This window comes from Bombus bifarius, unplaced genomic scaffold, assembly GCF_011952205.1.
Source record: "Bombus bifarius isolate JDL3187 unplaced genomic scaffold, Bbif_JDL3187 scf7180000008008, whole genome shotgun sequence".
Lineage (NCBI taxonomy): Eukaryota > Metazoa > Arthropoda > Insecta > Hymenoptera > Apidae > Bombus > Bombus bifarius.
Genome location: NW_022884386.1, coordinates 6498362 through 6514599, shown reverse-complemented (window position 1 = coordinate 6514599; position 16238 = coordinate 6498362). Strand labels below are relative to the sequence as shown.

The window sequence follows — 16238 nt, the reverse complement described above, 5'->3', positions numbered from 1 at the left end:
CTATGTATAGATATACGTTGTAAACATCTGATGATTGGTTGCAACGTAAGATGATATTTATTGTTCTTGACCGATCGTTTCAATACCGTTCTTGTGTAAAAGCAGACTGATCCTCCGATTTGTCTGCTTACTAGTTACGATTTGAATTAGGCATTTCACCCACAGCGATGTAGGAGATTACCGATTTTATAGCAAAGTTTCTCCGAATTCAATATTTTCATCGCAAATCCGAGTATTGTTTTTCATTTATTTTCAAATTGTTTGAAATCGAAACTTTCTATCATTTCGTTGGTACTGTAGCAATGACCAGGTTCTTTGAACGAATAACGAAAAGAAACATTATCTTGCGCAAACTTCTAGCTGACTTTTTACTATCGCCGACATATAGTCGATCGAAGATTGAATCGATGATTTCGATATGATTATTTCAATATTGTTTCGAAATTGCGCGAATTTCGAGTCGAGAAAAATGATGGTCAAGAAAAATGAATAAACAGTAGAAGATATCAATGAAATCGAATCCAATTTACATCGTTGTTATTAGCTGAACTTTTCTTTATTCCGTATCCTCGCGATACATAGATTATTTAGTGAAAAATTCAAACTAATATTTACATCTTTATGTACGTAATCAAAGCATCGTTTCAACGTTATTTGCAAATTTCACAAATTCTATACATATTATCAATCGCGATCGCCGACAAGATAAAATCGCTGGATATTTTAAACGTTGCCTTCGAATTCCACGAACTCGCAATTATTTCTTCGCGGTCGTCGCAAGTTCTATACATTGCTGATCAAAGCGATATTACGGCATCAGCTGCGAGTTGCGCAAACGTTGAACTATTTCATCGCAACTGTCGCCGGGCTCGAGTTTGTTCCTCGTCGTAGAGTTTGAAATCGCGAAACCATTCGACGTCAGTTCGATGAAACCCAAAATCCTTGTGCGTGTTTGCGAGCTCGCCAAGTTCCTGGCGGGATAGTTAATATAAATTTGACGGTCGATTTATCAGGGAGCGGCTATTCTGGTAGCGCGATTCGCGACGCTTTTGCCGCCGAGGCAGGATGAAATTAATTAAACGTTCGCGAACTCGTCGCGACAAAGGAGGCGTTCTACGGCGTACAACGCACCGAGTGGCGTACCGAGATTTCTCAGCAGTGGAGAAGAAAAGCACGCGCAGAAGTTCGGCGAGGAGGCGCGAACGCGGAACAGCTGCTTCCATTCGCGTGGCCGCTTAATCGTCTTCGCGCGGTTTCGACGAGCTGGAGGCATCGGCACGATATGCATCCATTTATATAATACCGAGCCTGTCTTCCGTAGCAACGAAGATTTATTGGCGTTTCACTTGTACACCGTGTCGTTTCTAAATAAGATCGGTAAAATCTGCTCGCGCTAGTGTTCGATACGTACGACCGTAAAAATCTTGTATCTTTTAGAAAAATATCACAGATCGCTACTGTATTCGGAACTAGAAAGTTGTCTAACGACAGGAGCGTAATGGTAATATCTTCTTTGACGCGATCTTAAAAATAGGGTGCACGCGTATTTTCGTTATTGGCTCGGATCGTCGCGTCTACGAATCGTTTACCGGGTTGAATAATTGGTTTGTTCGCCTTTCATTGGTCTCTGTACTTACGTATTCTAAAAAATATGTTATAGCAGTTATTTAAAGAACGTACAGATACGTGGACGTGGTTCGTTCCAAAAGTAATAAAAGAGAGAGAGAGAGAGACTAGTTGTTTTATATTCCAGATGCTTCGATAAAAAGCGACGTACAGAGAACAGATAAGTTACTCGTTCGTTAGATGGATTTTAAACAAAAGCGGTGACGCTTAACATTGTGTTTTGAGGAAAGCACAATGAACTTGCTATTCAACCTCGTAAATCTTCGTATCAAATAACGAACGGACAGATCGGGAAGATGTCTGTGAAACAGAGCGCGACGCATTAATGCACGACAGGCTAATGTGAATTATACGGGCGTGATGCTTCTCCGCGTCACTCGTGAAAATAACCCCGCGACGCTCGATGCGTAACGCGCGACACAACGTCGGGACGCCGGGCGCATCCATCATTCCGGCAACCGGTTATCTCCAGCAGAGAAACAGAGACAGACGGAGGAAACGAAATTGTAAAGGGAGACGGCGGCAGCTTACCGCGGGGCCAAAGAGAGTGTATCGCTGTGCTACGACTATATCGAGCCACGCGTCTTCAACGTGTAATTATTTATACCGCGAGGGAGGCAGCGCGCGCAACGCCGCTCTTCCATTGTGTCCGACTCGATGGTAGCCCATTTCCTTCCCGACAAATTTCATCCTCCGAAACGGAACGAGAGATACGCGCGACGCGGTGCAACGAACCCCGACAACGATACGAGCCTCCTGGACAGGACGATACGTTCGTTTAAACGAGTGTTCTTCGAGATGCTAACGACTATAGTTACGGTGGACGTGTGTACCGACCAACAGTCGTTTTGTTAGATATCTACGCGACAACAAAAAGTATAGGTTCATACTTTTACGTTCCGACGAAAAGCATTTTGTCAATTTTGTAGTATCAAATCTTCGTAGTTACGCGAAATGTACGAGTCGATGATAGGAAACCTAACGTACTTGGATCTAATTAACTGGTATACAAATGCTGTAACGAATACGATGCTGTGCTAACGTACTTGCTGTAGCCACTGTATAGAGATTCTTACGAGTATACGCGTTTCGAATACGCGATCTTTGAATGTTTCACTCGTCAATATCGTAGTCAAAGACGAAAGTTACGTCCTCGCTGAAGCAAGAGAGAACTCTTTATTGACATTGCATATTTCTTGAAACAATTCCTCCATGGTTCGATTCTCTGTTATCGATAAGAAAAGTTGCTGCTATAGAGGTCGATCCACGTTGGCTGAATATTTTCAGTAACGTTGTTTACAAACGTGTTCTCGAGCATTTAAGTAAACTTTTATGAACACTACTCTCGAACTGTGAAAAGGTTCCCGAGCGTCGAATGTCAAGGATAAGATAGAGAAATAGACAATGCGAGTGAGATGGAATAGAAAGAGTCAGGTCATCTTTAGTTTGTAAAATGAATACGAAAGTTTATACAAATATGGTTGTGTTTAGTATTATGTTTACCGCAAGGGTCTCTCAGTAATCCAACTAAAGTCGTCTCATAATGAAATTCATAATCGGTTGAATTACCATTGAAAGATTACCTTTTCGGGTTTCTGGTTTAGGACTAGAGGATGGGTAAAGGAGGCATAAAATGAATAATATACCTTTGTATAAGGAGTAATACCGTAATAATATCTCGCTCTCGTACCTCCAAAATATGCCTTTTGTCTTTTAGTTTTCGTTATTGAAGCAATAAATTATGTGAGCAGTTCACGAACATTCTTTCTGGACATTTGAGACTTTTACTTGAGACAGCTCGCACACTTCTCACGAACAAAGCTTCACAATGGAAATATCCACCAGTGAGAACGTCGTCTGTAACTATGCACTTCTTCGACGACTGTTCGCATATTAGTACCAAACAGGAGCATTTCCACAGGAGAATCTGTTAAGGAACAGATCACGAGTTCCAATATAAGACCGGAAACCGATCTTAAGAAACACGTCGCAACAGAAACGATATTCCTTTGGCGTGTACAATTTGACGATTGTTCCACAACGCAGTTGTGCATGGACAAGTTGTCGCTAGAACGAAACGCCGCTTCAAAACCTAACGCAAATAGAAATCTTCCTCCGATTACGTTGCTTCAACGTAAACGAAACGTTTCTACAGATCGATATTTGTCGGATACTATTTGAAATATGCAATAACGAGAGTCGAGAAGTTCCTCGTCGCTTATTCGGTGAGAAGGTAGCTTAATACGCGCAAGATGTATACCCGAATCTTGAGAGCCAACAAGCTAAAACACCGTAGCTCGTGCCAACGAAGCTCGTTTTTCTCGTGAAAATCAGGCAGTATATCTTCGCTGGTTGTTCGTTAATCGTCAGGGACGCCACGGGACGCGAAAATTCCCCGGAAACCAGGTTTCGCTATGTGGCACGAATTTCTTCGTTCGAGCGATGCAGCGCGAATTTGATTATCACTCTGAGAGAGAGAGAGAGAGAAAGAGAGAGAGAGAGATTTATGCCCCGAACCAACGACGCACACGTGGACAAAGTCTCGCGTGCACACACAGTGGAAGCTGAGACGAAACTATGGGGCTGAAGATTGTTTTCGTTGGTTGTTGCTCACGCACGAGATGCACGGAGTTTTTGGTTCGTCGAGGAAGAGAAGATTCTTCGTTGTTAAAGAAAGGAGACAAAGAGAAGGAAGAAAAAGAGAAAGATGCCGAGAAGGCGGAGGAGGAGAAAACGACCGGGCCGAAGGGCTAGTTTCGGCCGCAGTCTGGCAGACAATCGTAAAAGCCGAACGATCCCTGCGCGAATTATAGGCCACGGTTCTCTTGCGAGAATATGTCTATCCGCGAACGTGTGTGCGAACGTCGGTCGATCTCCCGCCACCTCTTCGCCGAGGGTCTCCTTTTTGGTCTGGCTTCGATAGCGCGTCAAAATAAACAATATTTACGAATTACTCGGCTTTTTCAAAGCTCGTCTTCCTACCGTCGAAGAAGTTGATTTCGTGTTGCGGTTTTCGAGTTATGGCTGACTCTGTACTTGACTCTTGTTACCTGTTTTATTGCTTCCATTTCGAATCTATTTTCTCCTATCCCTTCTTTCTCGTTTAATGTTAAAAATCGGAGATCCGAAAAATAGGAGATCGGTTATCAGCAGGCAACTGATAACGCGTTATGTATCGTCGAGATTTGATTTTATCTTGGATTAATTGCTCGCTATTTTGCCCTTCTTATCGAATATAAAAGTCGAAAAAATCGAGTTCCAGTGAGAAACAGTTAGCATCTATGAATCGTTGTTCCCTGTTTCTCGTACCTTGCTCGACGATAAATATTGGAAAAGTCGAAGGAATATTGGCTTCCAATAAACAATAGCGCGTTGTTGTACGAGATTAGGCTACTGTATACGAGTACAGGCTATTTCTATGCTATAGTTTATCTCTTATTTCGGATCGTTTGTCTCTGATGTCTCTCTTCTTTGCTCTTATAAATTGGCATCTAGAAGATTCAGCTTGTAATAAATGTTGTAATGTTGTTTGCGCATTGTCTATGAAAAACGAAGCATAACCAAGCCAGTGTATTTTGAATTTATTGTCCCCTATTTTCCCTTCCTTGTTCGATAACAAAATTATAAAAAACAGTCACATCGCGGTGAACAATTTTCGCGGTGTCTCTTTACGCTTTACGTTCGTTTTAGATCGATCGATCTGCTTGTCCTCGATCTCTTTCTCCTTGCACGATATATCGAAACGTATCAAAATTAATGGAAGCAGACATTAGCGAGCTGTCTGCGAATCACAGGCCATCGCAAAGCTATTGGTCTGTCGCAAGCGTACAGGCTTGCAGTATCGTTCAGGTGCAATTAGAACGGTCTGGTCGAACATTAAAGTCGAGCGGCACAGACACGAATGATACGAGACGCGAGATTAAATTAAGCGTCGCATCGTACCACGCACGTCGTCCGGATCTGCCTTGCCAATTTCGCGTCCGGCGAACCGCGACGTCTTCCTCCGCCTCGATGGACAACGTTGCCTTCGCCCATGACGCGATTTCGATTAATACCTACCTCTCCTATATTATTTTCTCGTCGCGTTCTATGGCACTGTGCCTCGAATTTGACTGCTTTGCTACGAAGGAACGTGATACAGTTTTTCGAAAGTCGAGCGATCGGTTACAAAAGTGGGTGAAATTTTTACGAGGACAGTTATTTGATTGTGTCTCAACATTTGTGCAACGTTCAAGAGAATTGATATTGTCAGCAGTGTTGACTACTAATTGGTAACAGTAATAATGTCAGAAAGACGAGTAAAAATTGCGTGTTTATCTATCGGAGAAATTTTTACAAAAATTAATACATCCAATGCGTAAAAATGTCGGAAAACTACGGTAAAAACCATTATGCAGATGATAATACTAAATTAGCAAGATGGAATCGCAGGATCCCGGATCATTCACGGATATTTAAAAAAATTCCTACTGGATGTATGAATACCAGTGAAGTGACAAGTGACATGTCCAACAAATATTCCAACAAGATAGAAGATTAAAGTGTAAATAAAGAGTAAGATTGGAATCTGAAGGAAATCACATGCTCTGGCGTGAGAAGTGGAGGGACGTCGTGTTTTCCGATGATACGAGACTTAATCCGGATGGTCCAGACTAATTTAATTATTACTTTCATTTAAATATCACTTTTTTTAATACTATTTTTTTTTTAATTTTTTTTAATTTATCGTAACTAAATGTTACGATGGTAGGATGTGTGAGATGCACCGAGCAATTTTTTGAAAACAACAACGTGTCACGTTTTTACACAACTACATTCGGAACAATACACGAACTTATTGGAAAATACGATAACATTTGCTGAAGAAAATCAAAAGATGCAGAAAAGAAGATCTGTTATCTGTCGACAAGATAACGCGACAGTTTACTGTTTAAAAAATGTGAGGAGGTTTTCGTCCACCGATGGCAAACTTATGGAAAACTCGATACCAAATCGATGTGCAATATTCAAAGTGATGAACATAAACAAGTGCATGCTATTAATATTACAATTTTTACGTTTTTGATAATAATGTAATACATTGTTCTTATACAAATTTCATTATTATTTTGTACATTAAATTATTAAATGTAGTTTAGAAGAAAAAATGTAAAAAAATATAACGGTTTCTCAGTTCTTGCTATCTTTCCCTTAATTTCTATCCCCCGTTGTTATATAGGTATTATTTCTTATTGCTAATTATCCGTTACCACGTCTTGGTCTAACATAAATTCTATTAATATATTGATATCTTTTATTAAAAACCGTGTTCTTCTTACAGAAATCTCATGTTCCGGAAAAGCGTACTGGCACGTGCTCAGTAATATAAAATCAGTTTTGTTTTATATTTTACGTGTTATACTATAATTAATCTTACCTTAATTTTTCTTATTTGCTCTCGACAAAGCTGACCCTAATTTGTTTTTCTGCAAAGTCATAGGAAGATATATAAAGGTCATAAGAGAAAAGCTTGATGAGATTCGTATAGGAGAAGATGTAAGGACCATAAAGAAAGCTGGGATTAAATGACGATAAACATATTCAATTTAAAGACTGGTCTTTCGTAAAGAACGACAAATATAACTATATATCGTAATTATTATATATATTATATTATTATATTATATATATTATATATATATATCGTAATTATTTATATATGTTTATTGTCATTAAACGAGGAAGTAACTTTCCTCGACTGCGTACACTACGTTCGTTCGCAAAAACGTCGTTTAAACGCCGATCGAATTTCATTGAAACTGAAATGTCCCCGGACGTATCTTCTTCCCTATTTACTGATTTCGACCCTTATATTTCAAACTTGCTTTTCATACGAAAACGATGTTTTCACTAACAAGGAGATTGAGAGCAACGAATTCCTCTGATAATACGTTAAAAAGTTTTCACGAAGTAAGAAAAATCGCGAGATCTTTCCCTTGCCTTACGGTTTAAGCTGCAATAGCGCGTACCGCAAACAACAAGGCTGATCACACGTCGAGCCATTTCACGGCTTGGCTGAACGTTCGAAGTTGTGCAAATCGCGTATGTCTTTTGACATGTAAATGCATGTGCAAGGTATAACTAATTTTATTTTGCATGATGTTTGACAAATGATTATTACCAATTGTTCATTGAACAGGAGAGATTTATTGTCTTGAGATAAATAATAAATCAGTAAGATCGACGTACCACGTCTCCCATACGCGTGGTTGATGTTTGGTCCGATCAATGTACCACGTCTTACACGATATTGTAGGTTAAGGGGTTAGTTTCGAATTTGACGGGGCAGCACGAAGAGTACTTTATGTGTCTTAAAGCAATATTGTCTTAGAAAGCGAGCGATAACGGTCTTATGAGCGAAAAATCAACACACGACCTATCGGCTTTCTATGCGCCTGTACACGGTTACTTTTCTCCCAGGTACATGAAATACCTGTATCCGTACGAGTGCGAGAAGAGACGCCTATCAACGCCGGCGGAATTGCAAGCGGCGATCGACGGGAATCGTCGAGAGGGACGTCGAAGCAGTTATGGGACATACGCGACGAGCAGCAGCACGACGAGCGAAAGTCTCGTGCAGAGAAACCCCCACACACCCAACTCGCTCCCGTTGCATGCGCACATATCACCGTTATCGTTGGTGACGGCGGTAGCGGCTGGTGGTCAGCACCATGGACCGCAATCGCTGGTGAATGGAAGTGCCGCGCACACACCCTTACCCCACCATCCGCATCATCCGCAACATTCTCAGGGAATAGCGGGCCAATTAAATGCAGGTCAGTAACTATACGCATAGGACTAAATTGCGAATTCTTACGTACGCGTAATACGTAGAAATATATAGCTATAAGGTGTAATACTCTTTATAATATTTAGTAAATGAAACCATTTTTTATATAAGCAATTTTTTAACGATTTTTTTGATTATACGTGTTCGTAAAGCTATGTATTTGCATAAATATTCGCAATTTAAACCAACATGTGTATCGTTAACATGGTGACAATGTAACAAAATTATGACATGCCCTGATTACGGAAAGCATTTTATTGATCTTATCGTAGAGTTTAGAAAGAACCGAGTATATGAAATTCCGCGATTTTTGTACTACGATCGATTACGAACAGTTGATACAACGATAATAAGAAAATAATATAAAATGAAATGTACGGCTGGATAAAGAAACAGGTCGAGATTTCATTTCTTCAATTCGTATTTATAAAAATAATGAGAGTGAAATAATAACGTCCACAAGCTGTCGGTACAAAAGCGTTCTAATATTGAAATTTGGACTCGTTTCTTTAAAATTCCGCCGGTCGTAAAGAGATCTGGAAATTCTCGGCACGATTCGAACCAAGATGAATGGAAAAGAAGTACCGGAAACGAGAGAGTCGAAACGGAGCCTGAGAGGATCTAGATGAAAAGTTAGCGGTGCGCGAGGAGACAGATGCGAACGAAGGAAAGGGATAGGTCGGGAAGGGAGCAGAAGAGGAGCGGGTTTATTTTAAATCGGTAGTTAAGGTTCCGGGCCTCCCCAGAGATGATGATGCGAGAGCGAAGGAGGCGTAATTGATTGTACGATCCTCCGGGAGACAGGCGTTAACGGATGACTCTCGCTAACGAGCATTCCTACTTCCCTACCCCTTTCTTCCTCCTTCTCGACCCTACCATAACCGTACTTCGCCCCTTTTCGCCCTGTTTCGCCACCCTCTGACCTCGCTTCGGACCAATTTCGCTCCTACGACTCGCACCCCATTTGCTTGTTGTTTGCCCCGCCCCCCGAATTTGCCTTTACGTCCAATCTGTGTGCTTTCTCTTTTTTCTACGTACTATACAACGTATTAAATTCTTTCTTAGAACAACAAATTTATTAATAGTCAAAATCATTCGAACAACACGTATCGTGGCTTTAACGCGTTCACCGCGAGAAGCGGATTTAAGTTCTACACGTGGTACAGACTTGAATGCAGGATGCGAACTAAAAAACACGAACCTACGGAAGAAATATTTCGCAATAATTTATATCAAACACATAGACCAGACCTTGCTGAAAAATGTAATCGTTTAATTTCTTTTTTTTTCTTTTTTTTTTTGGCTTTTCGACTTTCATGTCGCTTGGTAGTCAAAAAAAGAAATATTTTGTAAAAAACGAATAATATTGGTTTAGTATTTGAGCTATTCCAACTTAATTAACGTTAATCTGCGTGACCCTCTTATCAAGTCTCTTTTAACGTCCAAAAAGACGATACAAATTACGACACAAATTTAGTATCTTACCAAACAACTATTCAAACCCGACAGTTGGCTTTTAAACGTGTAAATGATCGACCAAAATCTCCTTTCGACAGAACTGCAGTTTCTCTTGCCCTCGATAATCTTTCCAGGACCTATTCCTGGGATGGCACCATCCGAGTTCGAAACACGCATGGTCGAATACGTGAAGCTATTAAACAAAGAACTTAGAGGTGGTGTTACACCGCCACCCGTAATTCATCGACAAGATAGCGCGTCACCTCCACCTTTGACACCACCGAGGGATGGCGCGTTCAGTGCCCTAGAAATGTCCCGACTGACATTGTGGAATATGTACAATAACAATACTCTATACCCAGGAATGGCTCATCAACCGCCCATGTCACCACAGGCCTCACACTCACCGGTACCTGCGCTTCCCAGTCCTGAACCTCAAAGGGAAGCTCTTGACCTTGGACTTAGGTAAGAATTCAACTCTTAATTTCAAAGGAATGACAAAGATTAATAATAGAATTTTTCTTAGGTCATCGCCCATATGCTTATCACCAATGAGGCAAAGTTCACCCTCTTCGGGAGGTAGCATACAAATAAAGAAGGATCAAGATTTAACTAATACATGTAGAATGCCACCGGCAAAAAGATCACTCTCCGAAGACGATAGTCCGGTGGAGAAGAATCCAATGGTCGCTGCCGGCACACATATTAAAATTTCCAATCGAGGTAAAAAAAAGAAAAAATGGACGAATATGATTCTGCTTAGAAGAAAAGAAACAAATTTAACCTTCGCATAACATCAAAATATATCTCCATTTAAATTATCTATCTTCTATGTTTGATATTTTTTGCTATTTTAATATTTTTAAATAACATTTCAGTCCATAATATCACATGTTTCGTTCTATAAAATGTTTGGTTGTAGGAGATGGAAGAAACGGTGATAATTCCTTAGTAGTCAGTATGGAGCTGAATGGAGTGATGTATCAAGGTGTTTTGTTCGCTCAAAGTAGCAGTAGAACCAAGGACAATGCACCAACATGCAGCAACAGCAATTCGAAACCGTCTCGGAGTGTGGTTTCGTGAATGCTCAACGATTAAGGAACCATCAGCCTATCACGTTGTCTTGATACTTGATGATTATCTACATATAACAAGGGTAATAACCCGTGAACGAACGAGAAGCAATCTGCCATGATCGAACTTGATTTTTCTTTGAAGACTATAATTTACATTTACCAACTCGAATTGTCTTTTGCTCGTATCATACACGAATACCTGTTAGGTTCCTAGAAATTGTATAAATATATATGATACGTAAATTAATCGCGATGACAATAGGCTGCTTGGATGATGATATTATGAATGGTATTGTATAAATAATGTATGCATGTTTTGAGTGCAATGAAAAGATATCTTTTTAATTATGTATCTATATTTTACGGTTTCTTCCGTTCGATGGAAACCTTCTCTCTGTATCGTTCGCCGCAGATCTCGCATTGTCTTTCCTTTCGTTCAACCTTAATAATATAATTAAAAAACGAAACAAAAAAGTAGTGAAAATAGTACATATTTGTAAGGGTGAACTAGAACGGAAAATATTCGCGAGAAAGAACATATGTTAATTTCTGGTGGAATTCTCTCTTTTTTCTTGTAAGCACAGTTCTCTTTCCAAAATTTGCTCCTTAAACCAATCGTTGTATTCAGCTAGTGCTCCCAGTCAAGATCACTGGTGAATACTTTCTACTTCACAAACTCTACAAATATATATTATTTTTTCATCGAATCTCCTACGGATATTTTATAGCATTTTAAATCAGCACGTGTGCGTTTGTTTTTATCATTTTTATCAATACGATATCATTGCAAATGTAGAATCTAGGTGTGTGTATATGTGTATATACAAATATACTATATATATACATGCGAGTACATGCATATATATGTACACCTACGTAAATGCGTGCGTAGACAATTGTCCATCTTGTCGCCCGTTTGTTAGGTGTACATAATCATTCAAATATATTTTGCCTTCCGTAAGAGAGAACCAGAGCGAGAAAAAGGAACAGAGTTCAGTGCGTCAGTTTATAAGAAAAAACCATAAATATTATAATTATTTTATTATTATTATTATTATTATTATTATTATTATTATTATTATTATTATTATTATTATTATTATTATTACTACTACTACTACTACTACTACTACTACTACTACTACTACTACTACTACTACTATTACTACTACTACTACTACTACTACTACTACTACTACTACTACTACTACTACTACTACTACTACTACTATTACTACTACTACTACTATTACTACCACTTCTACCGTCACTACTAGATACAAAATTTTTATTTTCTTTCATTTTCTTTTTGTTACAGCCAAACCCTTTGACAAAAAAGAATCGGAAAGTGAAAATGCTTGATCCTTCACTTTTCATTCAGACATTTTTATATGATTCTTTCGTGAGTGGTCTTCACGAAGCAGAACGTGCGCTTATAGCACATTGCTACATATTCCTTTATTTTTATTCTATACTTTCGCGCTATTTTCTTTATTTTATACTAAATACGCAAAAGGAAGCATTTAGCGGCGTATCATCCGAATGTTTGATCCGTTCGCACCTTTACCGTTGACTCACGCATCGTCAAATTTCCTAAATCTCTTTATTTTTTAACGATGAATAAAGATGTTTTTCGATGTCTGCTAGGGCCAGTTCGATAACAATACCGCAGTCAAGTAACTATAAAACACTGAACACCCACGAATCGATCTATAAATATATAAATATAGCAATGTTTACTTTACATAATGCCTAGTACGTAACGTACGTAACGAATTGAGATGTATATCCTTTGTAGAAAATAAGTGTATTCGCAATACAGTGAGTACGAAAATAAAACCACCCATAGGCATAGTTGTTAGGATAAAGACGTAGCGGAGATAAGATATTAGAGAATAATCCGCGCAACAATCATACAAAGGACATAAGATAGATCAGGAAAGAGAGATTTGGCGAATGATTTATCGACCATCTCTAAAGCAATAGCCGAACCCGACATAACACAATAAGATCTGAGAATCTGCGTATTTATAATGATGCAGGTGAGGAAATGAAATTGTTTTATTGTTTATATATCGAATATTATCCAAAAGACTGTTACATAGAATGTATATTATGTAGGATAGAAATAATTTCTTATTATTAAGAGCGACATTGTCAATATCACAATTATATAGTTATTATACCAATTACTACTATTAGTATTATTCAGATATTTACTACTATCATCTTGTTATGGCGTGCTAGCAAGTGACGGTTCTAATAGAAGAACAAAAAAAAAAAAAAAAAAGAAAAAATGACAGAAAAAGGAATATTTGAATCAAAGTTAAGAAAAGGAATCCTTGTTGCTCTTGCATGAAGATAAAAGGCTGATCCCTTTTTTCTTTCTTTTTTTCATTTTTATTCGAAACATTTGATCTCAAATAAGAAAAATATTCCTGCGGCGATCTTGAAATTAATGACGACATTTTGATTCTTGACCATCTTTTTTATGTGGTAAATTCATCGTTTTACTTTTTAATTGATTACACGAAACACTAAAATGCTAAAAACATCAAATACAAAAATGAGCAACAAAAAAATAAATATAACATTACCAGTTTCGCTGCACTCGATGATTTTCATAGTTTACAAGACAATTATTAATGTTTATTGAACCGACTAGACTGACGCCGGTTTGTAAGTATTACTACTTTTTTTCTTCAATGTCGAAAAAAAAATTAGCACATTTGTAGGCATAACATTGTAATAATTATTATATACGTTGTATATACTATATACAATTTAAAAAAAAAAACAGAATGCCGATGACATCAACTATTTTAATCTTTGTAAGTAGCTTAATTATCTGTAAATCCATGTAAACGAGCCTACAAATATTATAACGAATAAAATCGATATTACTTTTATTTCAATAGTCTATGACCTCGTTACGTCTTTATACAACATGTATATACTTTGTCAATTCGATCGAATGTTTGTGTCTACCAAATTTTTATACATATATGTAGCGACATGAATTGTCGATCTCATTGACGATAATTCATTACAATTTCAATATGTAACGTTATATTCTTTAGCAAATTTTTCGATCTTACACAATATTGCTTGTTTCTCTTCTAATGTCGCAAAAGCATATTGTACAGATGATAGACAAAGTTTTATGAGTTGTTCACGTTCTAAACCAAACGTTGAACTAGCTATTTCGTATTCGTGAGACAAAGATGTATGAAAAACACCTTTGTCGTCGGTCTAAAAAGAAATAAAATATTCTTTCCAAATAATTACTCAGATAAATGTTAATAACTCTACTCACACCAAGACAAATAGGATGTCCAGCTTCAAACAAATATTTAAATTGATGAGATTCATAAGTAGGTACTGTTTTACATTGAACATTCGAAGTTAAACACAATTCTAAACAAAAGATAAAAAGCAAATGTTAAAACAATATTCAGTATATTTCTGTATAAAGTAATTAGCAAATTTTCATATGTTTACCACTCTTACCTACAGGAATTTTTGACTTAAGAAGCAAATTAAATATTTTGTTTGATCCTTGTAGTGTGGGATGAATGCAAGTGCAATGTCCCAATCTGTCTGGTTTAAATTCAAGGATATCTATTGTTTCAGTTTCATTTGAAATCTATATGAGACAAATGAGAAAACACTTAATGTATTCAAAGATTCAACAAGATTAAGTTCAGTTTAAATGGTAACTAATCTCTACCTCTGCACAATGGATTGCAATTTTAAGTCCAGCCATTCTAGCTTTTTCCAATAATTCTAAAAATGTATTTCCTGTCATTGGATCTCCACTGAGATCAAGTCCAACAATATATTGGGGATACTTCTTAATAAAATCTATTGCTAATTCTATGTTTTCTTGTGCTGCTTTGTATCCTTGTTTACGATTAATAGATATTAATAACTTCAATAATATGCCTGGAAAATCAATCTTGCACACCCTATAATATCCAGTTAAAAGTACTTAGATGTTTGATTGATTGTTTAAAAAACAAACATTTTAGTTAAATCTTACTCAAATGCTTTTATAATTGCTTCTACACATTCTTCTTTTGTCATTTTTCCTTGAATAACACGTGGTGTGCTTCTAAGCTCCAAATATATTACGTTATCATCTTTGAATTCTTTAATTGTATCGTAGGTAGAATGAAAAACTGCTTCTGGTGTTACTACTAATGAATGTGCTATGTCAAATACTTTGAAACACCTACGAATCAATTATTGCACGTTTTCAATATAATAACACAATATATAATTTGAAGTTGAAAACTCATTCGTACTCGCCTAATGATGAAAAATCTTTTATACTCGTAAATATTTTGTCAGAGTCTTCTGAATTAGGATTTTGCATTTTATACAATTTCTTCAAAGTATCCACGCTTAGGGATCCATTTAAATGAGCATGAAGTTCCTGTTAAGCACAGAAGAAAAGATATCTTTTAAGCATTAACCTATACGTTTTATGTTGTATAAGTTTCAGATTACATACCAATTTTGGAAGAGCTCGGCAGAAATTTACTAAATTCATTATAAAAAATAAATCAAATTTTATTAAACATATAAAAAATATCAGTCTTATTTTAATGTGTCGTTTATTTCAAACTACTGTTCCTTAAGGCTGAAGAATTAATGCAGTAACCGATTGCATTCGATACGTGACTACATATGTACTTACATATATGTTCTTTATTTAGTTCCTCAATTTATTGTATAACTTATTTTCACGCTTTTTTTAGTCAAACAATGAATAAATAGGATGGTGAAAAATATACATACGTACACATAGATTCAATTAAAATATATGTTTATAATCAATTTAATAATAATAGAAAAGTACAGAAATATGGACTTCATACATAATGCAAATAGTATATAGCATTTTGAGAAAATATAGTTAAAATAACTTTAACTTTGTACGTATTTTATCAAACTTATATATGATTTAATAGATTTTGAAGTGCTGTGCCTTAAAAGCTGTATTGATATTAGATCACTAAAGAATACTTAAAGGTACTAAGGTATAGAAAGTATCAGATTTTTAATGTATCTATAATTGGCATGTGTTTTGTATACTGTGTTATAGAAATTACAAGTCTAGCATTTATGAAATGTATACTGCAGAGGAAATTTTAATTATTTTTTTTTTATCTCAATTGCATATTTCTTATCTGAAATATGTCCAACTTTTTTGTAACATCTAATAATTATTTGTTAAATATTTT

The 16238-nt window shown here is 37.0% G+C and overlaps 2 protein-coding genes across 5 annotated transcripts in view; one reads left to right on the top strand and one right to left on the bottom strand.

Moving 5' to 3' along the window:
• The window catches only part of LOC117206612 (protein dead ringer), a 136227-nt gene extending 124220 nt beyond the window's left edge, over positions 1 to 12007 (top strand). Inside the window, exons 6-9 of one of the 3 annotated variants that reach the window (XM_033446098.1) lie at positions 8086 to 8441; positions 10012 to 10378; positions 10428 to 10636; positions 10836 to 12007. In XM_033446098.1, the coding sequence (XP_033301989.1) occupies positions 8086 to 8441; positions 10012 to 10378; positions 10428 to 10636; positions 10836 to 10996 (1093 nt within the window). In that variant the 3' untranslated portion in view covers positions 10997 to 12007. The remainder of the gene's footprint in view (positions 1 to 8085; positions 8442 to 10011; positions 10379 to 10427; positions 10637 to 10835) is intronic. The other 2 variants (XM_033446099.1, XM_033446100.1) reach the window with 2 other exon arrangements.
• Positions 12008 to 12635: 628 nt separating this feature from the next.
• LOC117206511 (adenosine deaminase-like protein) lies at positions 12636 to 15700 on the bottom strand. 2 transcript variants are annotated; one of them, XM_033445938.1, is made up of 7 exons: positions 15506 to 15700; positions 15297 to 15427; positions 15032 to 15223; positions 14720 to 14957; positions 14500 to 14635; positions 14306 to 14406; positions 12636 to 12699 (listed from the first exon to the last, which is right to left on the bottom strand). In XM_033445938.1, the coding sequence occupies exons 1-7, from the start codon at positions 15542 to 15544 to the stop codon at positions 12670 to 12672; spliced, it is 867 nt and encodes a 288-aa protein (XP_033301829.1). In that variant the 5' UTR covers positions 15545 to 15700; the 3' UTR covers positions 12636 to 12669. The 2 variants fall into 2 exon arrangements, with proteins under 2 accessions (XP_033301829.1, XP_033301828.1); XM_033445937.1 differs by lacking the exon at positions 12636 to 12699 and adding an exon at positions 13879 to 14241.
• Positions 15701 to 16238: the final 538 nt, after the last annotated feature.